This window comes from Lissotriton helveticus, chromosome 1_1, assembly GCF_964261635.1.
Source record: "Lissotriton helveticus chromosome 1_1, aLisHel1.1, whole genome shotgun sequence".
Lineage (NCBI taxonomy): Eukaryota > Metazoa > Chordata > Amphibia > Caudata > Salamandridae > Lissotriton > Lissotriton helveticus.
In genome coordinates, this window is record NC_136057.1 from 2,141,561,201 (window position 1) to 2,141,589,053 (window position 27,853).

Here is a 27,853-nt window from a genome sequence, read left to right on the forward strand (position 1 = left end):
ACCGTGACAATGGCTTTGTCTAGTGATCTGAAAAGTAGATTTTACTTCATGAGTAGGTAGGTCCAGTGCAGAGCACAAGACCTGCCTGCGGTCTCATTTTAAAAACAAAGAAGCCTGCATGGGAATGCCTCAGCATCCCAAGTGCAAATAAGGAGCACTTGAAAAGGTTTGAGACATTGCTTGCATGAAAGGCACACTTGCCGATTCAACCATTTCGCGCAAGTCAAGAAGATAATTACATTAATGAATGGATGTTGTAAATGTTCTCAAGAGGTCTTGGAGGAGAAGTGATATGGAGAGGTCTGCGAAGCTCCCACACATCTGAGGGCTCTCGTCTGACAAAAACATCTCTAATACTTAATGCACAATACTGCTCTTCGGGTTGGTTAGTTAAGTGAGGGATTGTACACACAGTAAATTATTCATTCAATAAACCAATTAAAGACTACTGTGCCAGCTAAACTAAGCAGAAGGACAATGGAGCCATTCAGGGAGGTGTGTGTATGAATGATGCAAATAGTAGATAAGGTGATCAAAAGCACATCCAAGAGGCCATTTGTTGCTGGGGACCCACTTCTCAAATGTCAGCTGTTTAAATGTGTATTAGTTAGGGGCTAAAGACTCTAGTTCTTGAATGTACTAATGAGAAAAGCAACAGCCAAGTCCCAGAAGGGGCTTTGGGCAATCGTGGCAAATCCTAAAGTAGCAAGCAGCTGGTTATCTCTCCATGGAGTAGGGACGCCACAACTTCAACTCTCCACTTTTAAAAGATGATCTACAACAATATTTTGGTAGGAACATATACTGAAATTCCTTAAAATGTAAGTAAAAATCAGGATTCAAAATGTTTTGCTCAACATTCCAAAGTTTTCGGCTGCATATTTGGCGTGGGGCCTGTCTGACATTCGCTCCTGTGGCTCACATTCAGGACACGGCCTCGACGCCTGGGTGTGGGATGAAGGCTGAATGCCAAGTAACTGAGGGATGAGGCAGTCTCATGAGAGCTTAGGATAGACATAGAGCTGTATTTTACAGACAACAAAAACTCAGTAGACCCTGCGGTTACACGTTGGGAGGCCTAAAAAACAGCACTTAGAAACAGCACAGAATATTATTGCACATTAAAAGAAGGGGAAACAATGGGAAATAGAGTAAATGGAAAGACGCCTAGTGAAGTTAGAGGGGTTCCCTGGAGCAGGTTCAGACCCTTCAATTCTTTCTAGGATAGGAGTCCTCTGCAAGAAATATCAAACACTAGCACAGAATGAAGTGAAAACCCAGATTGGCCCTTCCTGACTCAGGCCCTGAAAAGATTTGGTCCCAAATTCCTGGCCTCAATAGCATTGTTATATAGTAACCCTCTGGCTGCAGTCAGAATAAATGAGATGTTATCCACGGAATTCCCTATTGGGTGGGGTACACAACAGGGTTGCCCCTTGTCCTCCCTCCTGTTGGCTATTACACTTGAGTCGTTGGCTTGCATGGTACGGGCACAACCGGATTCTGCGGGATTTCACATGGGGGGGAGCCACCGGAAGATGAGAGGATCTCACTCTATGCGGATGATATCCTTCTCTATGTCACCAGCCTGAGTAAGACACTACGGCACAAGTTACTACTTATGTTACCATATGTCTGTAAGAGACATTAGTTAGTGATAGATTCCTTACCTTGGAATATCCCCAGGCGTTAGACTGGATCCGGAAAGTTTTTCGTCAGCAGTACCCCTGCGCGTTGGTGGGTGGCGTTGTGCGGCTCCGCGTCCGTCGCTGGCGGCGTAAGCTCAAATATGACATCACAGAGACTACTTAGGCACAACCCATGCGCGCTGACGTCAGTTCTGTACACTACTTTCTGCACCAGGAACGCAGAGCCATGCAAGAAACTGACCACTGGTGCCATAAAACTAGGGCCTTGAAGGGGATGACCTTTACCCTAGAAATACAGTTTGCAGAACAGGGAGGATGGGTGGGGCGGTAAGAAATCTATCACTAACTAATGTCTCTTACAGATGTATCATTACACAAGTAGTAACTTGTGCATCTGAAAGAGACACGTTATTGATAGATTCCTTACCTTGGAATAGATACCCCAGCAATACCACCCCAGGAGCCTGGGGCGAGCCCGCCTTCAACAACCAGTCGTCGAGATAGGGAAAAACTGAAACCCCCTATCTGTGCAGACGAGCTGAAACCACAGCCATAACCTTAGCGAGCACCCAAGAGGCGCTGGTAATGCCCAAAGAGGAGCCCGGCGAACTGAAAGTGCTTGTGGTCAACAGTGAACCACAGGTAACGCCGGTGGGCCGGTAGGACGTGAAAATAGGCATCTTACAAGTGTAACGCTACCATCCAGTGTTGCGGGTCCAGGAAACCATTGGCGTTCCGAAGTTATAAAACACTCTCGATGGCCCCTCAAGGGCTCCGCAACCTCCTGTTTGCAAGGCGTCAAGTGATCCCCCGACCTGCGGCGGTACTGACGTGGCATAGCAGGAGGAGGAGTGTTGAAGGGGAGGGGTAGCCCCTTCGGACTGTTTTCACAACCCACCTGTCCAACATGATGGCGCGCCAGTAGGGGAGGTGATGACAAAACCTGCTGCACACTGGCGTGTGGAGGACCTGAAACTGTGGACTGAAACAGCAGACTAGGAAGGCCTTGAGGCAGCGGTGATAAAGGTGACGGTGGACTGATATGCCCGTTAACCCTGGGACCCCCCACTGTCATACAAATTGCTCTGCTTATGGAGGATGCAGGGTCAAGACCACAATGGATGGTGAATCCCGCTGCATCTTTGCTCTTGGCAAGTGCTTGGGAGAACACCTTCCAAGCCTCCGCTAGACACTGTGGCAGCACTGTGCCACCGTGTCCCACACAGAGTTGGAATAGAGGGCCAGAAGGCCCTTGGAGAAGCAGAGCCTCGGACCACTAGACAACGTTGCGGAAGGTGCTGTGCGATGGAACTGGGTTTGCCTCGTATGCACAGGTGGCCTCCTCTATGCTATATCACAGAGTGAACCCACCACCACCATAGCTACAGAGGGGGACAGTGTATCAGGCATGTAGAGAAGCCCAGCATGCTGGGATCCACTATATGGTAAATGTGGTGTAGATCATCCTCACAGTGAGCTGCGAGAAGGTCCTCAGACCCCTCCTAGTACCCTCCTCTGGTCAGGAGCAGGAATTGGAGGCAAGATAAGGCAGGCTCTATATAATCCGTCCCTGGAGGCAAAGACATCGCCGAAGCCAATGCTGGATCCGAAGGCGGCGCAGAGGCCGGAGCTGATGGAGGAACCGAAGGCGGCGCCAAGGCCGAAGCCTGCGCCGAGGACGGAGCCAACTGCCGCGCTGAGGCCAAAAGCAGCACCGCAGCCAGAGCCAATGGCTGTGCCGAGGCCAGAGCCAACAGCTGCGCCGAGGCCAGAGCCAATAGCTGCACCGAGGCCAGAGCCAATGGCCGCACCAAGGCCGGAGCCTGCGCCGAGGCAAACGGCTGCGCCGAGGCTGGAGCCGGCAGCTGGCAGAGGCCGGGGCCAATGGCTGCGCAGAGGCCGGGGCCAACGGCTGCGCAGAGGCCGGGGCCAACGGCTGCGCAGAGGCCGGGGCCAACGGCAGCGCAGAGGCCGGGGCCAACGGCAGCGCAGAGGCCGGGGCCAACGGCAGCGCAGAGGCCGGGGCCAACGGCAGCGCAGAGGCCAGAGCTAAAGGGAGCGCAGAGGCCAGAGCCAAAGGGAGCGCAGAGGCCAGAGCCAAAGGGGGCGCAGAGGCCAGAGCCAGCGGCAGCGCCAAGGCCGGAGCCAGCGGCAGCGCCGAGGCCGGAGCCAGCGGCAGCGCCGAGGCCGGAGCCAGCGGCAGCGCCGAGGCCGGAGCCAGCGGCAGCGCCGAGGCCGGAGCCAGCAGCGGTGGCGAAGAGGCCGGAGCCAACAGCGCCACAGGGTATCTTGCCGGCGTAACCGGGGCCAAAGGCAGCGGCACAGGGGCAGAGCCACCCAAGGGGTCCGCGGGGCCCAAAGAAGCTCCGGAGGGACCCGATGGGACAAAAACAGCCCATGGCCGATACAAGTACCTGTACCTCTTCCAGAGGCACGTACGGTCTCCCAAAACGTGGGTAGCCGCAGGCCACAACGGAGGCCCCAAAGGAGCCGCGGGGGAGAGACGAAGAGCGACGCCGCTCCTTCGACTTTTAATGGCGCTTGGACTTACCTCTCCCCGATTCCGATGAACGATGGTGTCGGCTGCGCGAGCGATCCCTCGACCTCCAACGGGAGCGGGACCTTGATTGGCGTGGTACGGAGAGCTGGGCCTCCAATAACTTCCGGGAACGTTCCCGCAAGCCTTCTGCGCCATGGCCCGACAATTGGGCCATGGCTCGGGGAGCTGGTGTGCCCCAAGCAGAAGAGACACACGGTGAAAGGGTCAGTCACCGACATGGTCCGACGGGTCCCAACAGGACTTAACCCGGGCATCCCTACTGCACTAAAAAGTCGAGATCTCGATAAAAACATGAGACAAGTCTCATAAACAAGTACATTTTATTGACCAGAAGTACCGCTCTCTCGGATCTGCGCTTGGTGGTGCGGAAAAGGAAAGAACAGCGTCAGAGCGCATGGGTGGCGCCTAAGTAGTCTCCGTGACGTCATCTCGGCGCTTACAACGCCAGCGACGAACGCACAGCCGCACGACGCCACCTACCAACGTGCAGGGGTACTGCTGACGAAAAACTGTCCGCAGCCAGTCTGACACCTGGGGATATTCTAAGGTAAGGAATCTATCAGTAACGTGTCTCTTTCAGATAGGAGTGTTTACGGTCTTCAAACAATATGGTGCCAATGCAGGATACACTATAAACTGGGACAAATAAAGTCTATACCCCGTAGGAAGAAATCTGGACTCATTAGATCTTCTAGGGAGCAGACATATAGATAGGGAGCGCTTCCAATATCTTGTCATATTCGTGACCACAGGGAATGCAGCCTCGATCTAAATCTTTGGAGTGTGCTGACAGAGTTCCATGAAGTTGTGGACCAGTGGAGGACATTGCCACTAACGCTGATAGGGAGGGTGGCTATGTTTAAGATGATAACCCTGCCAAAACAAGATGACCTTCAGAACAATATTACAAAGTTCCAGATGAGATCTTCACCAGGGTAGCAGGAGAGGTGAGGAAACTGCTATGGAACGAGGGGCACCCTAGAGTGGCGCTGTGGACACTGCAGCAAAACCAATGCAATGGTGGCATAGCCCTCCCAGGTATACGGGAATACTACTGGGCAGCACTCTTGATAGTGGTCAATGAATGAGGTTGCGCACCCGGAGATCATCCCACTTATACATTGGAAAAAAGCCAGTTCCATCCTAGGTCCTACCAACACTATTTTTATGGAGGAAGGGGAGTGAGAAAGCGATGACGATAGAGGCATGGTAAAAGGCGACAAGGTGCATGGGATGGGCTACTAGGGTCACCCAGGAGACCCCCTTGTGGGTAGGGATGCAACTAAAAGAAATCGGGATACTAAGAAGGTTTGGAGCAATGGACCTGATAAGGATCACCAGGTTGGGAGATCTCTTGAGAAAGGAGACCTAGTTCTGTTCAGCTCCCTCCAGTGAGACTACCAGCTTAATAACACACAGTACTTTAAATACATCCAACTCAAACACGCCTGGGAGGCATAGGGACTAGATACAGCGGACATCCCTGAATTTGCACCTCTTGAGGGCAGACTACTTCGGGGGGAATTTGAGGTGAAAGTGGTTTCCTGGACATATAAGACTATTATCAACAACATGCCTGACTCACTAAAGCAACTCAGAGAAAAGTGGGAAAGTGAAGTTGGTGAACTAGATGACAGACTAGGAGGTGACCTTGATGCACCAAGGGCAGGTGGCGATTACGTCTAGGCTAAGATTTACCCAATTCAAGATCTTACATAGAATCTATTATGATCGTGCCCTCTTGCACAAATTTGGGAGAGCGGAGACCCCCATTTTTCTGAGATGTGGGGAAGGAAGGGTGTCATTCCTGCATACACTTTGGGACTGTGCAACCATACAGTCGCAATGGAATTCAATACTGGCGGAGTTAGGTACAATACTGGGGGAATCCCTTCCAGCTGACTCAAAGTATGTCCTCCTAAGTATACCCACAGACGTGAACGCCCCATGGACCAAGCTCCTTTTCTGCAACCCGGGCATGGTAGTGGCAAAAAGAGACGTGGCCAAACATTGGGGAGCACCAGAGCAGCCGACCCTTCGAGAACGGAAAACAGGGATGGTCTTGTGTATGGCAGTTGAAAAGGTCAGGTACAAAGCAAGAGGATGCCCAAGGAAGTTTCCTAAGGTCTGGGGTCCCACAGTGAAATATTACCGCATGGATGTGGGGGATAGTGAGGAGATGTCCCAATCAATACAATCCCAATGACTTATTTTAGACAACTGCCTGACAAGTTACATTACCTGATATTTGCTCTATTGCAATGCACAGTCCGAATGTACAATGTATCATTGCAATATTGAAAGACTGCTTTTCCACTCCAATATGGTTGCTTGATGGAATAATCAAATACAAATATCTATAAAAAACATACCAATGTTTTCTAACATGAAAATTGTTTATGAATTAGCTGGGACTTATCTTGATCTTATTAAAGGTTACTCCTAGAAACAAGACTTGAATCTCACTACCAACAATGAATTATGCAAGTAAATATCTCTTCAAATCATCCCATACGTAACCAATCATACCATTAACCAAGAATATATTACCTGCATCAGAAGAAGTCCAACAATAAAAGCGCTCCCTTGACAGTATCCAACCTCTCGATCCACTAAAGAATAAGCCTGAATAGAGAAAAAAAATCCAAAGAACATGTATTTACTAAATTAACATGGTTTGCCAGCATTTGATTGAAAACTCTAGTATGTATTTAACAAGATGAAAGGAGCTTAGTTGAACAAAACTAGCGTTGAAAGATTTTCTTGTTTTTTGGACCTAAATATAGGTTTGTTCAGCAATAAGCACATCTGTATTGAGAGAGAGAGTAAGCGCACGTTGTATTGCGTACACGTCACTGAACGTACCTTAACAATTCACAAAGGTTCTTCTGTTGCAACTAATACATTATCTTGATCAGGGCAACATAGACAAGTATCAGCTTTTTTAATGTTTCCTCTAGGGAAGTTTTCGGTCATTGGTGGGCTAGAGGTAGTATGGATATTTGAACAGGGCACTTATGCTTTACTATTTTGTTCTCATTTGTGTGAAAGAGAGAAGGAGCAGAACTTCTGACTAGAGGCAGACTGGGGCTTGCAATGAGGAAATGGAAATCAGCTGAATTGACAAATTACCACTTGGATATCTGCCTACGCGTCATCGTTGAAATTAAAAGGAAGCAATTGAAAGTGCTACTCTGGAAGAAGCTTTAGATATATGTTTACAGTGGTTCCATTGTCTTCTCTGGACCTGTGCATCAAAATATTGACATCCAGGGAAACAAGTCCCAAAGCACGTCTTTAGGTCGCGAAGCTGAACTCTCAAATCGAACTTAAAAGGGGTACATGTGTGTCTAAAGGGAAGTATTCCAAATATGAAAGTGTGCCTGTGGAGAGGAGGTTTCAGTTAATTTACATGAAGGGCCAGAAATGTTGCGACACCTAACCACTGACACCCTAACATTTGTTGGCTCAGATATATGCAAATTCTCTGCACTAGTTACCCAACAATATCTTGTCTCTTCAGACGGTATTACATTTCAAATTCACTAGCTCCCCTAGAACGTATTCATGGATTTGTACTGAAGTCTGTACACACATCGGAACTGAGATCTTAGCTTGAGGCACTTGTAGCTCTAGTAAAGCCACTATAAAAAGAACAAATAATAAATGTCTAAGACACCTTGTTTTCTGCTACCAGAAAGGAACTTAAAATAAGTATAAAAGGCCGATCTTCTGTTGTCACATGAGCAATTGTTTCTCGTTCTAAAACAAAGGCAATTTTTTTACGATCTGTGCGGCTTTTGTACTCAGAAACCTGGGCAAAGGTGAACCTTGGTGCAAACGAGGGCTTATCCTCAGTAACAAGAACTGAGCAAGGACTCAAGCAAGAATGTGTACTCACCCCAATTTTGTTAAATCTTTTTATTTCCGATTTGAGCAAATCATTGTACGAGGTTCACTCACATCCTCCAAAATTGGGACAATTGACGACATCACTGCTATACGCAGATGACATTGCACTGATGAATTTAACCCTCAATTGGTCTGCAAAACTAGTTAAATAAGCTGGCTCTTTACTGCATAGAAAACACATGACCGTGAATTTCGAAAAAAACAATCTTTGGAGGCAGTTATAAGAAGATGAGAAATGGTACGTGGGAAGCATTTGGTTGAAAACATTTCCAGCTATAAATATATTTTTTTGATAAACCGATTTATTCATTTTAACCACCAACGTGGCAAAAGTTGAACAGACACACAGTCAATACTATACACAAGAATGACAGTGACTGCACGAGTCATCCATAATCAAGTTGTACAGCAGAATAGCAAACGGTCCAACCCAGCTCTCTAATTCAGGTACGTTAGGCCAAATGACCCAGCCACCACCCCTAAACCTGTCCATGCTTGCGGAGGCAACCTCTAGCTTTATAAACCATACAATCCTGTTGAGCGATCCAGTCAACTCCCCACCGCCAGCTAGACAGGGTGGGGAGGTAGAGGACATCCATTTAGCGGCAATGTCACGTTTAGCTATCAGGAGAGCCGTGCCCAGGAACAATCATTCAGCTCTCGTACCTCTAGAACCTTCAAACAACCCAAGCAGTATCAGCAGGAGGGAGAGTGGAACCTCCCAACCAAGAACCTCCATTAGATCACAGAGCACCTCTGGCCAATAGTTTGCTACCACAGAGCAGGACCATACCCTATGGTAGTAATCTGCCAGATCAATCCCACATCTGGGACAGGCAGGCCTAGATCGAAGGCCAGACCAGTGAAAACGTGTCGGGGAAAGATTGGCCGAATAAAGATTGTAGGTTTGGCCTAGCCGTAGTCAGCCGGAGATCGTAAGCTCTCAAGGGAACAATTTCCAGACCCTTTATTTCTAACGGATCTTTTAAACATTTTAAATTCTGTACTTGCAATGATTTTTCTCTTTTAATCACGCAATAAAGTTCTTATATTATTATTATTAATTGTCATCTTTCAAGGGACCCAGCCAACCATCCCACCGGGCTCAGAGGTGATGTAGCATACCGGGTGAAATGATAATCAGAGTGAGATAAATCTGAGAGATCCTCCCACAGCCAAGGTGTCCCATATAAAGTTTGGTTTCTAAGGGACTGTACTCCTGCAAAATGTGAGGCACTGGGACGTGAGTATGGAGTTAAAAATATTTGTACAATTGGGCGTGTGCAAGGGCGTAGGTAGGCTGAAGATCATGGAAAGAGCATATGTCTGTCCCTTATTGGTATCACTCAATTGGGGGAAAGATGTTCCCCAATTGAGTGATACCAATAAGGTCCCAGGTTTTGAAACCCCGAAGTGCTGCCACCTCCCAAAACCAATTACTGTGCCAGAGGGGTGTCTGTTGCGTACGTTTGACCTTCCATTGTACATGTCGAAGCACCGCTCTCCAGGCCAAGAACACCAGCCTGGTCACTGGAGGCAAAGAGGTAGGTATCTGAGAGCCGTAGAGCTAAGCCTGCAGTCGAGGAACGGCCAACAGGGACAGCTCCAGGTAAACGGCAGTGTCGGACCATCCCTCATTAAACCAGTCATGAACTACAAGCAGATGAGAGGATAGGTAGTAAAGAAAAAGATTAGTCATTCCCAGGCCACCATCATACAGGCCTCGTTGACAGTGCAAGGGCAAGACGGGGTCTGGACCCATGCCACAGGAACGTTGTGGTTGTCCCTGCCAGAGTCCAGAACTATGTCCGCGGGTGCAGGTGGAATGTCAAGTTCTGAAAAATATACAGGAACCGCCGAGGAATCATTACTTTGTAAAGAGCTATACACCCCATAACATTTAGAGGGAGGGATTGCCACCTACTGAGGTCAGTTTTGGCCCTTCGCACCAAATGTTGTAGATTAAGGGTCCATGTATGTTCAGAATGTAGGGAAACCCAAATGCATAGATATTTAAAACCGACTCAAAGGAAAAAGTATGCGGTATGCTAGTCTGCCAGTCAAAGCAGTCTCTAGAGGAAGTCAAGGGGGCCAGTACAGATTTAGAAGGGTTTATCTTCAAACCAGAAACCTCCTCGAAACAGCTCAGCAAGTGAAGACAGTAAGGGCCACTCGTGGTGGGGTTTACAAGATGCAAAAGGACATCATCTGCATAAAAAGCCATGCGGTCCTCTTAGTCAGTACTCCATCGCCATCCCCAAACCTGGGTGTCCACACGGATGAGTTAGGCCAATGGCTCGATGTCGAGCACTAAGTGGAGAGGAGAGGAGATGGGGGCAGCCCTGTCAAGTCCCCCATCCAAAAAGAAAGAATGAGGAGGGAACCCAATTAATCTGGACTCAGGCAGTAGGGTTGGGGTAAAGAGCACAGATCATGCCACAAAATCGAGGTCCGATGTCGGCCCTTGTCAGCACTTACTTAAGGTAACCCCAGTCCACCATATCAAAAGCCTTTTCGAAATCGATAAAAAATAAGGGAAGATCAAATTGCAAACGATGGCAGTGAGCCAGGGCCACATGAAGCCGTCGGTGACAGTGCCTTGTGCTAGGGGTCGGAATAAAGACACATTGATCAGGATGAATCAATGTAGCGAGGCACGTTTGAGTCGGATGTCCAGCATAGTGGCAACATTTTTTAATCTCACCGTTAAGGAGCGAAAGTGGCCGTTACTCCGAACAGGAGGTGGAGGGAGGTTGTGTCTTGGGGATCACCACTACAGTAGCTGTGTTTAGTTCCAGAGGGAAGGTGCCTTTGTGACACAATGAAAGAAAAAGTAAAGGGCCAAGAGGTGAGGGAGTAATGTCTCACGGACTGCAGCATAATATTCCATAGGGAAGCCATCTGGCCCAGGGATTTTTCCCGGTGCCAGGCCAGACAATGAATCTCCAATCTCCTCGATTGTAAATGGCTCATCGAGTATACGCCTTTAACTGGGTAACATGAGAGGTGCGGGCATGCTCCTCGGCTCCCATACATCATATAGCGATTTCTCTGATTGCCGCCTTGCTAGCCGCCCACAAGGTGCTAACCTTCACGACCGACCCATCATTTCTAAGGAAGTATGCTTGGAGTTCGCGACTCCATGCCTGAGGAAAGGTCCTGTCCTGGACGTACCAGGCATTAAGACTCCACATAGAACGTTGATTTTATCTGGAAGGTCCAAAATAGATAAGCTATGGATTATGTGAGAGCACTAGACAGTCAGAAGCAGGTAAAAATAAACAAATCTATCGGGGAGTGAGTGTGGTAGGCTGCTGAGGTATGAATGAATTGTCAAAGTCATGGGTGCCATAGTCTCCAGGCACCACAAAGGCCAAGAGTGGCGGTCCAATCATTAAGATGATGGGTTCCGGTACATGTAGAGCCAGTGGGGGACCCCGCGGTATCGAGTTTGGGATTAGGCATTGAGTTGCCACCTATTACTGCAAGGCCTTGCGGAAGGCCCAAGAGGAGTCTGGAGAGGTCCTAGTGACAGGTGTGGAATAGTGCAGGAGACCCATAAATGCATACAAGAGTTATCACCTGTCCTTCCCACGTTCCCGTCAGGGCAATGAAATGGCCGCGCAGGTGACATGTTTCATGGGAGATCGTGAAAGGGAAGGAGTGCCACAACTGGATCACAGCCCCTCGGGATCCAAGAGATCAGTTATAAGTATTTAGGGGTATGGCTCCAAGATTGACTTTGCCCAGACTCCATCTAAATACATTAAAGCCCTGCTTAGCTTCACTCATCGCCGCTTTTCAAAAATTACTCCGTAAAGTATCCAAGCCAACCTGGTAACCAATCTTGGCGTCAATCAATGCTTCCAATGTTGGTCAATGGGTCAGAAGTCTTCCCGGGGAGCCTAAATTCATTCAGAAATAACTCACAGTGCAAGGACTGCAGCATCCTAGTCCATCTTCCACAGTACACCTCACCTCCAAAGATCCATTTAGAGTACCGCCTACAAGACCAAGGGCTAGTACTGCAATGCATCCTCCTCAGGTATATGCCCTACTTAAGAGATGCTATTCCGGACACATTAAGATCCTTTAACTGGAAAGAGATTCAAAAAGGCAGTAAAACGAACTGCTGGGTCAATGCCAGAAGTGATGCTTTAGAGATACTGGACGCACCTCACCTCTGGGTAGCAAACATACCTCGCAAACCTTTTAAATTCGCAATAAATAAACAAAATTACTATTGTGGACAACAGACCACGAATGCTTCAAAAAGCGCAAACACTCGTGAACGCATATGAACACGTACAAATCACCGAACCCATAGAACTATTTGCTAAAAAAAAAATCAAAAGCTTTTATAAATCCATGTTTGAGGTTTGGCTGATCAACAAGCGACGCACTGGTCAATTGGGCCTGAAAACCAAGTTCGAAGCTATGTAGACTGTGTCAGTGGTATGAGGAAACTCTCTTGCACATATTGTGCATATGCCCAGTCCTGCAAGCTGAACTTACCTATGTGGTCGCGCTACTTTGAAAGACAGCCACCGGACACGGCTCCTCTGACACTTCGCTGCTTACATGGGATTCGGGTTTACACAGTGAGAATCCCCTTCTTTACCCGAGAGCTTCTTGATTCTTGAATTAGAACTCACGATTATCATTGTAATATTGACTACACTTGAAGGATTACTTTCGTAGTGGAAAGAAAAAAACTTTTTTATTCTTTGCCCTGAAGAAGCCCATGTTTGGGTGAAACGCATTGGCTGGTTTCAACATCTGCATGCTCAGAACAGCTGAAAATAAAAGACAAATAACTGCACTTGATTCTATCGTCTTGTTGAATGTTTTACACATTGTTTTGCTTTGTATATGTTGCCTCTCATTCAACTAGCTTGTACCTATGCAACATCTTCAATACTCATGGAATTGGGACATATCGTCACACACTCCTTTTTTTGCTTGCAAGGCTCAAGTGCTCAGTTAATAGTCTGCCTTGTAAAATTTATCATCATCACTGAGAAACTGCTCAAAGCCGGGGCCACAATAATTTAATTAAAGCACCGGCGCGCAGAGACGTCCAGAGCCAAAGCCAAGATGAAAAGTAAAAGCCCCACTAAATACCGCAGCTGAATAAAAACGAAGAAAAAGCGGACAAAAATGTAAGATTATAGTGTAGCATGGCGACCTACAGTCAAGTCAATGTTCCATTACGGATAAAAGATAAAACACTCTGATGGCACTTGAGTACACTTTATGAACTGAACTTAGAGTTGCAGTGTTGGTCACCACGCATGCACTACTATGGAAAAATATCACAATTTGAAGAGGACCAGTTGTGGCATGCCTGGCATTGGACAACACAAATAGCATAAGTTTTTATATATGTTTTTACAAGGGTCCTTTGTATGTGTAACTGTTTTATATTCGGTTTCCTTTTTTCTATTTCCATTCTTTTACAATGTAAAGGTTTTAATTAACTGTATCATAATCAATAAAATCTATTAAATTCTATAGTGGGAACTACTGATAAGTGTACAGTAAGGTCAGTCAGAAATGATGTTTGACATTGATGTATGCAGGTAGAATGATATCGAGGTGGGTCTTCAGTAGACCAGTCTCTAGATAAAGCACATTATCAACTAGACTAACGAATAAGTTACTTACCTTCGGTAACAAAATATCTGTAAGAGACCTAGATTAGTTATAGATTCCTTACCTTGTGAATTACCCCCAGGCGTCATACTGGATCTGGAGATTTTTTTTCATCAGGAGAACCCCTGCACGTCGAAAGGTGGCGTTGGTCGGCTCCATGTTCATCATCGGCATTGTGGTCGCCGGGATGACGTTGAGGCAGCTACTTAGACACCGCACCCGCGCGCTGATATCAGTTCTGTACACGACTTTCCATGGCAGAAGCGCAGAGCCATGCAAGAGACTGACCACTGGTGCGTAAAACTAGCACCCTGAAAAGAAATCCTTAACCCTAGAAGTCAGTTCGCAGAATGGGGAGGATGGGTGGAGCGGCAAGGAATCTATAACTAATCTATGTCTCTTACAGACAGATCGTTATCGAAGGTAAGTAATTTGTTCATCTGAAAGAGACAATTAGGTATAGATTCCTTACCTTGTGAATAGATACCCCAGCAATACCAACCCCGGAGGTGGGTCTGCAAACCAAGTTCACATCAGAAAATCCTGGAGAACAGAACAACCAAAAAAGCGGTCTCTCCAGATTTGGCTGTCCAGGCAGTAGAGGTTTGTGAACGTGTGCAGAGATGCCCACGTAGCTGCCTGACAAAAGTCATTGTGGGGGACTTCCCATCCCAAAGCAGTGGTAGCTGCCGTTGCCCTGGTGGAATGGACGCCCAGTCCCACTTGAGGCTCCCTCTTTGATAATAGTAGAAAGCTTTTATGCACAAAACAACCCATCTGGAGATGGTCCTTTGGTGCACGGCCGACCTTTTTTGGCGCCCACGTAGGCAACAAAGAGCTGGTCATCCACCCGGAATTGCTTGGTGCAATCCAAATAAAAGGAAAGCGCACGTTTTGGATCCAGACGGTGGAGCCTCTCTTCCTCCTTAGAGGGATGTGGAGGGGGGAAAAGGTGGGCAAAGTGATGGTTTGACCAATGTGGGAAGAAGTAAACACCTTGGGAAGAAAGGAAGGTCTGGTTCTTAGGACGACCTTCTCCGGATACAAAAAAAAAAAAGAGAGGCTTTGAAGAAAGAGCTTGGAGCTGACTCCCACTGCGATCAGAGGTGATGGCAACCAGAAAGGCAGCCTTTAACCCCTTGACCGCGGCGAAAATTCCACCGCGGTGCGGGTGATTTACGGCGTGGGCGTGGTTCGGACGGCCCCCGGCCGTCCTCCGCACACGCCCACCGTGACGTCGGACGGCCGGCCGACGCATGGAAGGGGTTAAAGTAAGAAGTCTGAGAGGACGGTTAAAAAGCGGCTCAAAAGGAGCACACATAAGAAAAGTTAGAACTAGGTTCAAGTCCCACTGGGGCATTACAAAGGGAACAGGTGAAAAAAGAGGAGTAATGCCCTTAAGGAAGCGATTTACAACAGGGGACTAGAAAAGAGAAGGCTGATCAGGAAGCCTAAGGAAGGCTGAAATGGCCGAGAGTTAGCCCTTTAGAGTGCCCAGAGCAGAGGCCAGCAGGGCCAAAGAAAGGAGGAACAAGAGAACCTCAGAAAGAGGGGTAAAAAGGGGATCCACAGCCTTTGCTGTGCACCATGCCACAAATTTGTTCCATCTGCAGGCGTATACCGTCTTAGTGGAGGGATGCCTAGCTGCCAAGATAACATCACAGACTTTGGGAGGAAGATCGAAGGCGGTCAACGGTCAGCGCTCTATCTCCACGCAAGGAGGTGGAGACTGACAGGTTCAGGTGGAGGACAGTCCCCTGCTGCTGCGACAGAAGATCCTCCCGAAGAAGCAGACGGATCGGAGGCTCAACAGCCATGTGGTACAGCTCGGGATACCAAACTCTTCATGCCCAATCCGGAGCCACAAGGACGACTTGGGCCTGGTCGTGCTTGATCTTCTTCAGCACTCTGGGTAGAAGTGGTGTAGGTGGAAAGGCGCATAGAAGGTGGCACTCGCGACGAAAAATGCTGCCTAGCGAATGCCACCTTGGAAATTCCAACGCGCACATTTGCTGACATTGCGCTTTCTCTTTGTTGGCAATTAGATCTAACCGAGGCTCTCCCCACTGCTGAAAGAGACCTTGCGCCATCTCTGAGTGAAGACGCCATTCGTGATCCATCATGCACCTGCGGCTGAGTTTGTCCGCCCTGGCGTTCAGAGTACCTTTCAGGTGTTAAACCACCTGGGATATGCACTGATGTTCAAGCCATGTCCGGAGACTGAGAGCCTCTTGACATAGGGTCCACAACCCCACCACGCTCTGCTTGTCCTGTACCACATGGCGGTGGTGTTGTCCGTGAACACCTGCACTACTCTTACCCGGACAGAGGGAAGGAACGCTTTGAGGGCAAGAAGAATCACCCAAGCTCCAGAAGGTTGATGTGGAGCCCTGACTCTGCCGGAGACCAGAGGCCTCGGATCTCTGCCTGCCCCATATGGCCGCCCCATCCCAGAAGTGATGCATCGGTCACCAATGTGAACTCTGGTTGGGGAAGGGAGAGAGATCTGCCGTTGACCCAATCCTGGTTTGTTAACCACCACTGCAATTGTCGCGCAGTGCCCTTCGAGATCTGGACGCAATCAGACAGGTTCCCCTGATGCTGTGCCAATTGGAACTTCAGGTCCCACTGCAGAGCCCGCATATGCCATCTGGCATGATCCACCAGCAGGATGCAGGAGGCCATGAAACCTAGTAGCCGTAGGGTCACCCTGACCGAACCCAGGATAGAGGTTGAAAGATCAGAATCATTGCCGGAATATCCCGGACTCGCTGCTCGGGAGGTTAGGACCCGAAACTGTGTTGTGTCCAGAACCGCTGCGATGAAGAGGAGCTTCTGAGAGGGAGTCCGGTGTGATTTCAGCATGTTAATAGAGAACCCCAGCGAATGCAGGAGGTCCGCCATAGTCTGGAGGTGGGAGATGACAGCCTGGGGCGAGCCCACCTTCAACAGCCAGTCGTCAAGGTTGGGAAAGTCTGGAACCCCTGATCTGCCCAGATGAGCTGCGACCACCAACATCATCTTTGTGAACACCCGAGGGGTGCTGGTAAGGTCAAAGGGGAGCATGGTAAACTGAAAGTGGTTGTGACCTACCATGAACCTCAAGAAGCGCCGGTGGGCAGGCAGGACGGGGTTGTGAAAATACGCATCCTGCAAGTCCAACGCGACCATTCAGTCTCGAGGGCAGACAGGACCTGGATCTAGTGTTAACATTTTGAACTTATTCTTCCGGAGGAAACAGTTGACGTTCCTGAGATCCAAGATAGGACGCAGGCATTTGTCTTTCTTGGACACCGTACCCACGAAAGGGGCAAAAAGCAGACTGCGCAGGGCGGGTGGTGGAGAGGCCCAAGGACTTAGCCTAAGCCCTGAGAGTCCTTGAAGCTATCTAGTGTGCTGTCTGCTTTGTCGTCGAACAGGTGACAGCCATCAAAGGGCAGGACCACGAGGGTAGCTTGGACATTCCTGGAAAAACTGGCATTGAAGGCCCAGGGCCACCCAGCCAAGTCCCCAGGGCCCGAAGGCACGCCGGTGGAGTCGGGTTGCCCAAAGATGGCATGCATCGCTTCGTAAAAGCTTTGAAGCTGGGCCGGGGTCGCTCCGGGTCCCGGGAAGGGAGAGAAACTCGGAGCCGACCCATTGGTCTCCGCACACGGAGCCGCGGGATGGGCACCACCTGCATCCCTTGTCACGGCTGCTGGCGGACGGGGAGAAGTTGAAGAGAGACGATGCTTCTTCGACTTCTTCTTGTGCTTCGACTTACCCGAGGAGTGCGAAGACTTTGAAGAGGACTGGTGGTGGTGGTGGTGGCGGTGGCGGTGGTGGGAGCGGCAGTGGTGGCGGTGGCGGCAGTGGTGGCGGTGGCGGCGATGCCGCCGTGACCGATCCTTCGACCTCCCTCGCGACATGGACATTGAACAGCGCACAGCGGACTGCCGGGCCTCGAGAAGTTTTCGGGACCGCTCCCGCAAAGTCTTCGGATTCATGGTCCGGCAGTCAGAACATGACTTGGAGTTGTGGTCGTGTTCCAGGCAAAACAGGCACACACTCTGCGGACAGTCACCGACATCATCCGTCAGCAGGAACCGCATGCCTTGAAACCGGGCATCCCTACACGCACCACGAGTCGAGGACCCAAAACGGTGTCGACAAAAGTCGTTCAAAAAAGTCACTTAAAAAGTGACTGGAGGTACCGCTCTCTCTGGATCTGCGCTGGCTGGCGTGGAAAAAGAAAGAACTGACGTCAGCATGCGAGGGCGGAGTCAAAGAAGCTGCCACGACGTAGACGACGAAGGCTGAGCCAATCGACACTACCTATTGACCGGCAGGGGTACTGCGGACGAACAAATTCTCCAGATTCAGTCTGACGCCTGGGGGTAATTCACAAGGTAAGGAATTGTCTCTTTCAGATATATTATTTATTTATAAGGATCAACACAAACCAGATATCCATGAACTGAATCACCTGCAATGACAAAGCAATTTTTGCCTCATTTACATTTCAGGCACATTTCGAACGTGGTGTTCCCCAGGAGGCTGAGCAACAAACCTGTTCGAACAACAGATGTGCATATTTTTTTTTACTGAGAGGGACACTCTGGCCTGTGGCATGGGCCGGAAAGACCCCAAACAAAGCACCCTCCCTTTTAAGCCGCCAGGCACCAGTGCAGTGACCCAGCAAGGAAACAAGGCGAAGCGAGGTGGAACACACACAGATGGTGCAGCTGGGTCAGACACCGTACTAACAGAGCTCAGGGTGAGCTTCAGGGCATTGGACAACCGTTTCAACACCTTGGATAAGAGACTGGAAGCCATGAGAGCCCGGCTCGTCACCCATGAGGGACGCTTAACCACGGCTGATGGTAGAATTTCCGACCTAGAATCGGCACTGCCAAGACCACCAAAAAGATGGAACGAATGGAGAAACTGCATAAGTCAGTTGCAATCAAGTATGAGGACTTGGAGGCAAGGGAGCAGCGTAACAATATACGAGTCATGGGAGTGCCTGAATCCATCAGCACTGGGCGGCTGAACCGGTTCATGGAAACATTACTCCCCGATCTTTTTGGAGTGGAGTCCTTCACCACCACATTTGTAGTACAGCGTGCGCACTGCATTCTTGGGATGCGGCCTAACCCAGGCTGCCCATTGAGGCCTATCATAGCTCGCCTGCTAAACTTCGGAGACAGGGACACCGCCCTGAGGATGGCGCGGGAGAAGGGCCAGTTTGAGTGGCAAGGGTCATCTATTTCTCTATACCCGGACTTCACTGCAATGGAGCAGGAAGCAAGACGAAAATATGCCGGAGTGAAGACAAATCTCTGAAAGTTGGGGCTGTGTTACGGGATGTTGTATCCCACACGGCTAAAGGTGGATGTGGACAGACGGTCCTGAATATTTGACTCCCCCCTACGAGCCCCTGGAATTCTGCCAGAACTACTCCAAGTCGGGCAGCAGAGAAGAACTTCTTCCCCGCAATTTTAGAATATCCTGGACTCAGGTGCAAGTGTGGATCTTTTCACGGCCAGTTAAACAAGCGAATTGTCCCTTAAACAGACAAAAGTAGTTTTGTGACTAGGCGCATGTTGCAATGCCTGAACCAGATTTTTGCATAAGTTTAGGGTGCAGTGGTCACTCCCCAGGGTACGGACTCTATACATTTCTTCAGACGCATATGTACCAAGTACAAAGTCGAAGCAGCGTGGCGTTGTCACCCCTAGAGTGCGGTTGCACCTGTTTTGAGTTGGCGCAGTATAATATATTGCTGTTTTTTCATTTAAATTTTAACTTTGCTGTTGGGGGTTGTGATACTCCCCCAATGTTTGGTATGGGGGTTACTTGGGTTCTCAAGCAATTGCTGGCAATACGGTTTAGTCGAGATGTTCAAGTACAGTGCAGACATAGTAACTCAGATGCAGACACATTTATTAACCAAGATATAGGTTATGGTTAATAAGATACAACCAGAAGCTAACGTTGTGTTGATGTCCTGGAATGTAAGGGGCCTTCATAAGGCCCGCAAATGTAAGCTAGTAACCAACTATAGGCATCGTCACCAGGTGGACATTGCTTTCATACAAGAAACTCACATAGAGCCTTCCACAAAAGGCTTCATTGGCTAGCATTTGGGGTGGCGCATCAGTATTTGGCTGGATATAGCTCGTATGCAATGGATGTGGTGATATTTATACATAGACAAGTGCTGTTCAGGGTGGTAGGGGTGCATTGCGACTAAGGAGGGCGATATCTACTGGTCAAGCAATGCCTGTTTGAACATTCAATATTGTTTGTTAACATTTATGCACCAAATGTCGATGACCTTGATTTCTTATATACCATTCATTTGCCCATTGAGTGAAAGGGCGCGGACCAAACTTGCCTGGGTGGGGATTTTAATTTACTGCTGGATCCGATGCGTGACAGCACAGCAACAACGGCAGATACAAAGCGCAGGGCAAGGAGGGCGTTGCTAGAGATCATTGATAGTTCGGGACTAGTGGATGCGTGGGGACACCAAAGCCCTAGTCAGGACCGATACACACTATTCTGCACCATATAACACATGGACTCGATTGGATTACTGGTGTCTTTCGGCAGGAGTGGCTATGGGTTAGCGAAGTGAACCATCTCTCAAGCACACCGTCGGATCACTCCCCTGTCGCACTACAGCTGAAAGTTTCACGTGCAGGGGGGTAGAGCGACAATGGAGATTCCCTGACATGGCCCTGAGAGACACGGAATTTGCATCAGAATTGAGCGCTGCGATAGTGAATATTTTACGTTCAATGTGGACACAATGACATCCAAAGCCACGTTATGGGAGGCGTTTAAGGCCTATACCAGGGGAGTATGCATATTTAAGAGCGCAGGTGTACTCGGGGATCTGAGACACACAATTACAAGAATAGAAGCGCAGCAGGTAGAACTTGACCCACTGGATGCGCAACCCCTTGCCCCTCCCCCACCCCCAAGTCTGCAACGCTGCTATGCCCTTTTGACGGAGTTATAGGAAGCAGCAGAGCGAGAGGCACATTATGTCAGCAAATATGTGACTGCTAGGCGATATGGGGAGGGTGAACGGCCGGGCCGGACTCTTGCCAGACTAATGCAACAGTCCCGTAGACCAACATATATAGCTGAGCTGATGGGAGGGGATGATTGACGAATAACTGGCAATGTGGGAATTCTTGGAGAGGTGCTCACATATTACACCACATTGTACACCTCCAGAGCTACTGGGCACACACTGGCTTACAGTGACTACTTAGAAGAGATCTCAATGGTCTGGGTGGAAAAAGCACACCAAGAGTTTCTGGCGGAGCCCTTCTCGGAGGACGAGGTGATTGAAGCCATAAATGCACTGGACGGCTCTAAGGCTACGTGGCTAGATGGGTTCTCGAGGTGGCTTTTATGAGAAGTACAAAGCTATCCTTGTGCAATATCTTATAGATGTGTATCAAGAAGCGGTGAATGCCGGCGTGCTACTACCCACTCTGAGAGAAGCGATTATAATCCTACTTCCGAAACCCGGTATGGATCCACTGCGATGTGGTTCCTACAGACCGTTGTCTCTTTTAAATTTTAATAATAAGATCCTAGCTAAAATATTAGCAACAAGACTAGCCCTAATAGTTGAAAGGCTGATCTCCTCCGCTCAATTAGGGTTTATACCTCATAAATCAACAGCACTCAATCTCCATACGTTGTTTGCCAAACTACATAGAGTATCACCGTCGGTTTCAGCAGCTGTTGTGCTGCTAGATGCGGAAAATGCTTTCGACTCGCTCGAGTGGCCTTTCTTATACGCAACACTGGGTCGCCTGGGAGTGCCCATGGAGCGCATACGCCTTAATGGCACGCTATTGGCAGAGTTTCAACTTACACAGAGAACACAGCAGGAATGCCCACACTCCCCTTTATTGTTTGTGTTGGCATTGGACCCACTGGTGTGCCATCTGCAAGAGCGGCACAGTCATCGGGCCTACAGTTTAACACTGGACCCCACTGCTTACACTATATGCAAATGATATTATATTATACGTATGGCACCCGAATGATAACTTGGTGCCGCTTCTGTGCGAAGTGACAAGATATGGCACCCTATCTGGTTTATGCATTAACTGGGAGAAACAGGAGGTGTTCCAGCTGACTGAGGCACCCTGTGGTAAGCTTGCGGAGTATCCATTGAAGTGGTGTGAGAACTCCATTAAGTATCTAGGAATCCACATAAATAGAGAGAAGGATCATATCCTCCAGTTGAACTATGGGCCGGTAATGGGAAAGCTGGGACGCAACATAGAGCTTTGGTTGACGCTACGTTAAAATGGTTATCCTCCCACAATATCTATATCTTTTTCACAATATCCCAATTACGTTATATAACAGCTTCTTCTCAGCCCTTTGAACACTGTTGACACAATAGGTGTGGGGTGGTAAACAACTTTGCATCTGCTGGGACACACTAATGTTGCAATATGAGAGAGGAGGGTTTGGGGTACCAAATTTTCATATCTACTATCTGGTGGTGCAGGTGAGCTTCACTCAGCACTGGTACCATGCAGATATTAGGATTCCCTATTTCAGGCTGGAGGCCGACTTGGCGCTCCAGGCACCCCTTAATTCCCTGCTGCCAGTCGGGTTCCCGGGTGATCTGCAGGACATTCAAACACTCTCCAAAACTAGTCAGTCATTGCACATATTATTAAAAGATAACTGGATCACGTATATTGTACTCACCCTAAATACAGCTAGCGGAAAAGGCTGGATTCCCATTCTGCAGGAGACACTTGTAAAGCGCATGATAGCTAAATTCCATTTGGTAACATTCAGAGATCTATTCCCTAAGGGGCACGTCTTCTCGCGCACTGAGGACCCCCGTTTTAGCGAGGCTACAGTCCTGGATCTCTTTGTCTTCAGAAAGCCCTGAGAGCTATCCATTAGTACCCCCTGAATTCCCAATCCTGACAGGCATTATCAAAGAAGGAGATGGGATGCACCTTATGGCCAGAATGTATAAGGCTGCGGTGGCCTTGTTGCTGTCCCGGGTCTCTGATGTACATGTGGCTCCGGAGCGGGACCTCGGACATCCTATTACTGATGTACAATGGGATAGGTGTTGCACACAAATACCCCATGTCTCTCCCAACCATCGTCACAAGCTGCTATACTTTAAATTTCTTTGGAGGGTATATAAGTCACCTAGCGCACTACATCGTATCCACCCATCCCAATCACATTCCTGCCCAAAATGCCACTCCTCAGATGCAGACTTTGCACAAATTACGTGGACATGCACTAAAATAATGGGTTACTGTACAGCAATATTTGGGGAAATTTCCAGAATGATAGAAATGGTGATTACACCCACGCCACCAATGGCACTGCTTGGGTACACACATGACTTTCCCAAACCACGGTTTGTTGCCATTGCACTGCTCATCGCTAAACACGAAGTGGCCATTAATTGGGGTAGTAAACTCATGCCCACAGTAAACTCATGGCTGCGCTGTATGACATAGTGCAACACCAACAGTGACACTTATGCACAGTTACAACCAATTACTGCTAGGCCCCTCGACATATGGCAACCATTCCATTCTTACCTGCAGGAATCGCGGGACACTGGTGGCATTTCAACACAGACACAACACACTGCTGCATTGGATGGGACAGAGGAGGGTATACCCAGGACAGCTGAGACAGCGCAGGGTTTTTATCTTTAATATGTATGCTTTCTGCTCCCTGTAGGACGGGTGTATTGTACTCAATGTTAACCTTGTATCTCGATTTCTGCAATTTGACTTGTATTTACTTTTAACGGGTCTTACCCTATACTGCACTCTAAGCATGTTTACAATTTGTGAAAATCAATAAAAAGAATGGGAAAAAAACCTAGGTTCAGAAGCAGCCTGCTTCTCGGAGTAAAGTGCTATAACACCTCATCATGGGTAGTAAGTCCAATAAAAATGCAATTACAATACAGTACAATATAAAACCCTCCTGATTTATACATGTTTCCTAACAATCTGTGGTTGGGCAGTCAATTGTAGTTCATACAGACTGCATAATAAATTTCCTTCTGCTGCTTGACACTCTCACACAAAAAAAACTGTATTGGGTCATGTCCATCACCCACTAATGTACCAGTCCACAGCAATAACCACCATCACCAACTGAACAGGAATGCAATAACTGAAAAGATCGGTCACATACAGCTGCCAAATGGAGGACTATAATTTAGTCCACCACGGTAGGTCTCAACAAGCTACATACTATGACCACTTTTGACATTTCACAATGGCAATTAGATATATGGGATGAGAGCAACAATGTTCCTCCCAGCTGAACTCTGATCCATGTCTCTCTTGACCATAAATGTTAACAAAATATCTCAGGGGGGCGTGGCCAGCAGCAAGGCCGACAGGACGTGAGCTCCACCAGCTCCCGTCCTGGGGACCCAGATATCCTGTTTATTTCCCCTACTTGGGCTGTTTTTTTCTTGAATCGGGAGCCGGGGGCTCCTCTCACCCTGGTGGCCCCCTTACCGTAAGCTGGCGGCGGGAATCCGCGAGTCTCCTTGCAAGAAGAGCTGGCGCTGTGAGGGCCGGACCTCTGCCTGCGTGAGGCCGGGGTTTGCGGCCTAGTCCGGAGCGGTGTCGCAGGAGCGGACCTGCATTGCTGCGCTCCCTGGAGGTCGAGGTGCCGCCTGGAGGACGGCGGAGCCCGCTGCCATCTGGGGCTCCGCCTTGGTGGGATCCGTGTGTGGCCGGTGGGTTCTGCGGACGGCATATATTGCCTGGCCTCGTCCCGGAGGCGGAGAGGAGAGACGCGATGGCCGCCCTTCCCCCCGGACGCTGCTTGGACGAAGGTGCGGGAGCCTCCTGATCGGGTGAGCGCTCCTGGGAGGGGACCTCCCTTTGCTTGGGGAGACCTGGAGTGCTGACCCGGAGTCTGCGGCGGCCGGAGTGAGTGTGGTGCTGCGGGGCATACGTGATCAGATCTGCGCCCCTCCCCCGCTGGGCCGACATTTTTCTCCCACGGCGGGGCGGCTAATAGCCGCAACGAGGGGACCTGTGGATTACGGGGCCCGTTGCCCCGTGCTGGCGTATCGCGGGACCCCACCCCCGCTGAGACATGGCTGGTGAGAGGCCCAGAGACCTGGGTGGCCGTGATTGTGGGCATAGGAGTGAGTGGCTGTAGATCGGGCTCCCCGCCCACCGCGAAGAGCCTGCATCCTGCACCGGCCTCCTTGCCCCGGGCCCCACCGCTGGGCTGGAGGATAGGGTGTGTGAAGCCTGATTTCGCCGCCTGGTGTGCTGTGGGCCCCGTTCCTTTCCTGGGCGCCTCCAGTGGGGTCTGCCTGTCACTCCAAATTGCACCTACCGACGCTGCTGCCTTGGTGGGAGAGAGCGTGCCCTGCGCCCCTGGTTGTAGCTGCGTGGCCTTAATTGAGACACATCTGTGGCGCTACTGGCCCTGCCCGGGCGACCCCCGGTTGGACGCGGCCTGGAGATAACCGGAGGGGGGATCTGGTGTGCAGGATCCAGGCTCTGAGGAGTCGACTGGAGTCACGCACCTGGGCGGCAGTGGCTGGGAGAGATCCTTGGAGATCCACTGGAGGAGGTGCTGAGACTTTTGGCGGCTGGCAATGCACAAAGATAGGATGTCGCGGTCTACCCAGCCCAACACCATCACGCAGTACACTACCCAGCGGCTGCCCTCGCAAAGGATTGCGCGACAGACCGGTCAGGAGGAGGGAGCGGATGGACCTGCGGAGCCTTCCCGGGCGGCACTATTAAAAGCTATACAGGGCTCCCACACTGCGCTGGAGCGACAGATTGAGACTGTATCGATCGACGTCAATCTTCTGCGGACGGATCTCCGGAAAGTGGCGGATAAGGTCTCGGACGCTGAGGGCAATATTACCCAACTACAGGGTGAGGTGGCCTTCCTCGTGAAGACGGTCACGCACCTCACGGCCATGACGCATGCCTTGGAGTGGAGAGCCGAGGACGCGGAGGGAAGAGCGCGGCGAAGCAACATTAGGGTCCTGGGTGTGCCGGAAAGATTGGAGGCGGGTAATGCCGAGCGTTTCCTGGAGACCTGGATTCGGACCCAGCTGTGCCCACTGGGCCTGTCGGATGTCTTCGTTATCGAGCGGGCACATCAGGCCCTGGTTCCGCCTCCGCGGCCAGGGTCGCCCCCGAGAGCACTGATCGCTAAGATCCTGAACTATAAGGACCGGGACTGCATATTGAAGGCGGCGAGGGAAGCGGCGACTCTCACCATCGAAAACAGTTGCGTATCCATTTATCCTGACTACACCCAGCAAGTGCAGGAGCGGCGAAAGTCCTACCTGGGGGTTAAGCAAAAGCTCCGGGAGATGAAGCTACAATATATCCTATTTATCCGGCCAATCTCAAGGTGCTCTCACAGGGCCGGGCGCACTTCTTTGAATCCCCAGCGGAGGTATGGTAGTGGCTGGAGATCAGGGGCGACGACCTGCCCCCGGGAGAACGTGGGGGGCCCCGTGAGACGTGGGGGACCCGCCTTCAGAGGAGACGTCATGGCAGACGAAGGCGCTGATTTGGATCAGAGGGCTCAGAGGGGCTAGAGTCACGGTGGGAGAGGATGGTGCTCTGCTTCAGGGACCTTCACTGGCGGAGGCTGGTCAGGAGTCCCCAGGCACATCCGCCCCTGGGGATGTTTTGGATCCGGACACCTTACAGGACACTGTGCCGGGTATGGTCTCCAAGGCCCCGGTGATCCCGGAGACTGTATTTTCCGAGTCATTGACAGAGGTACTGTCTGGCTTATGCTATGGTGTACTCCGGTCTAGAAGGCTTTTTGATGTGGTTCTGGCTCGTTGGGGATGCCTGTGGCCCGTACTGTTTGCCCTTGGATGGCGGAGTGGAGCGGAGGACTTGCATCCTGCTGAAGGGGGACTGTAAGGTGGGGAGTGGATGTATCTGGATGGAGCGGGACCCGGTTTGGGGCTGCTACTTTTAACAAGGCCTAGTGACTGTCCTGTAAACCTGGGTCCCGCGGGGAGCTGGGGGGGGGGGGTGGGGGGGGGGGGTTTATTTGGTTGCTTTGTGGGTGAGTGTTGTGTGGGACGAATGGGGTGGCTGTGTACGTCCTGGCACCAGCAGGGGGAGGGCAGGGTAGCATGTTTTGTTGTTGCTGTCATCTTGCTCGTGGGTGGGGGTGGGGGAAGGTGTTCTGGGGGTTTGTGGGGTTGAGGGTTTTCGGGGGGTGGGCAGGGTTGGGAGGGGGGTTGTTGTAGGCATCAAGTGTACAATGGTTCAGGTTTGTGAGTGGCTGGTCAAGGGGGTTGGACCTACCGGCCTGGATGGTGTTAGGGCCCAAGGGTGGCGGATCACAGGATGTGTATACAATGGCCCGGATGGGCGTAAACACCGACTATGGGTTTTAAATTCTTAACCTGGAACGTGCGCAGATTGGGCACTTGCACAAAAAGACACAGGGTCCTTTCCTTCCTCCGACACCATGGGGTCTCCGTTGCGTGTCTCCAGGAGACCCACGTGAATGAGGAGGGTGCTCAGAAGCTGTCCAAAAAATGGAGGGGCCGGGTATTCCATTCCTCCTTCTCCACTTATGCCAGGGGGGTCCTGATCTGGGTGGCGCCTGGGGTTCCCTGTGCCGTTGAATATGTTGAGGCGGACATAGAAGGCAGGTACCTGCTGCTGCGGGTTAAGTTAGATAGCAGGGATTTCCTGCTCTTAAATTCCTATGCACCGAATGTGGATGACCCTGACTTTTTTCCCCGTCTTCAGGAACTCATTGTCTCGGACCTAGACGCCCCCTTCCTTTGCTTTGGGGACTTTAACTGCGTGTTGGATCCGCATTTGGACCGGCACCCCCCTCGCTCTGGCACGAAGCCGCGTATGACAGCACGACTCAGGAAAGGGATGCATAATTTGGGAGTGGTGGATGTGTGGCGTACGGGCCACCCCACGCAGAGGCTCTATACCTGTTATACCCCGACACATGGCACCCATAGTAGGCTGGATCGCGTCCTTGCTGCTAATATTGCCGCGTCCCTCTCCTTGACGGT

The 27,853-nt window shown here is 50.1% G+C and overlaps 1 protein-coding gene across 5 annotated transcripts in view; it reads right to left on the reverse strand.

Moving 5' to 3' along the window:
- EVI5 (ecotropic viral integration site 5) overlaps nt 1-27,853 on the reverse strand; it is a 936,315-nt gene that overhangs the window by 618,847 nt on the left and 289,615 nt on the right. For all 5 annotated transcript variants that reach the window (XM_078646330.1, XM_078646331.1, XM_078646332.1 and 2 more), the window contains one exon: nt 6,760-6,834. In XM_078646330.1, coding sequence (XP_078502456.1) covers nt 6,760-6,834 — 75 coding nt within the window. The remainder of the gene's footprint in view (nt 1-6,759; nt 6,835-27,853) is intronic.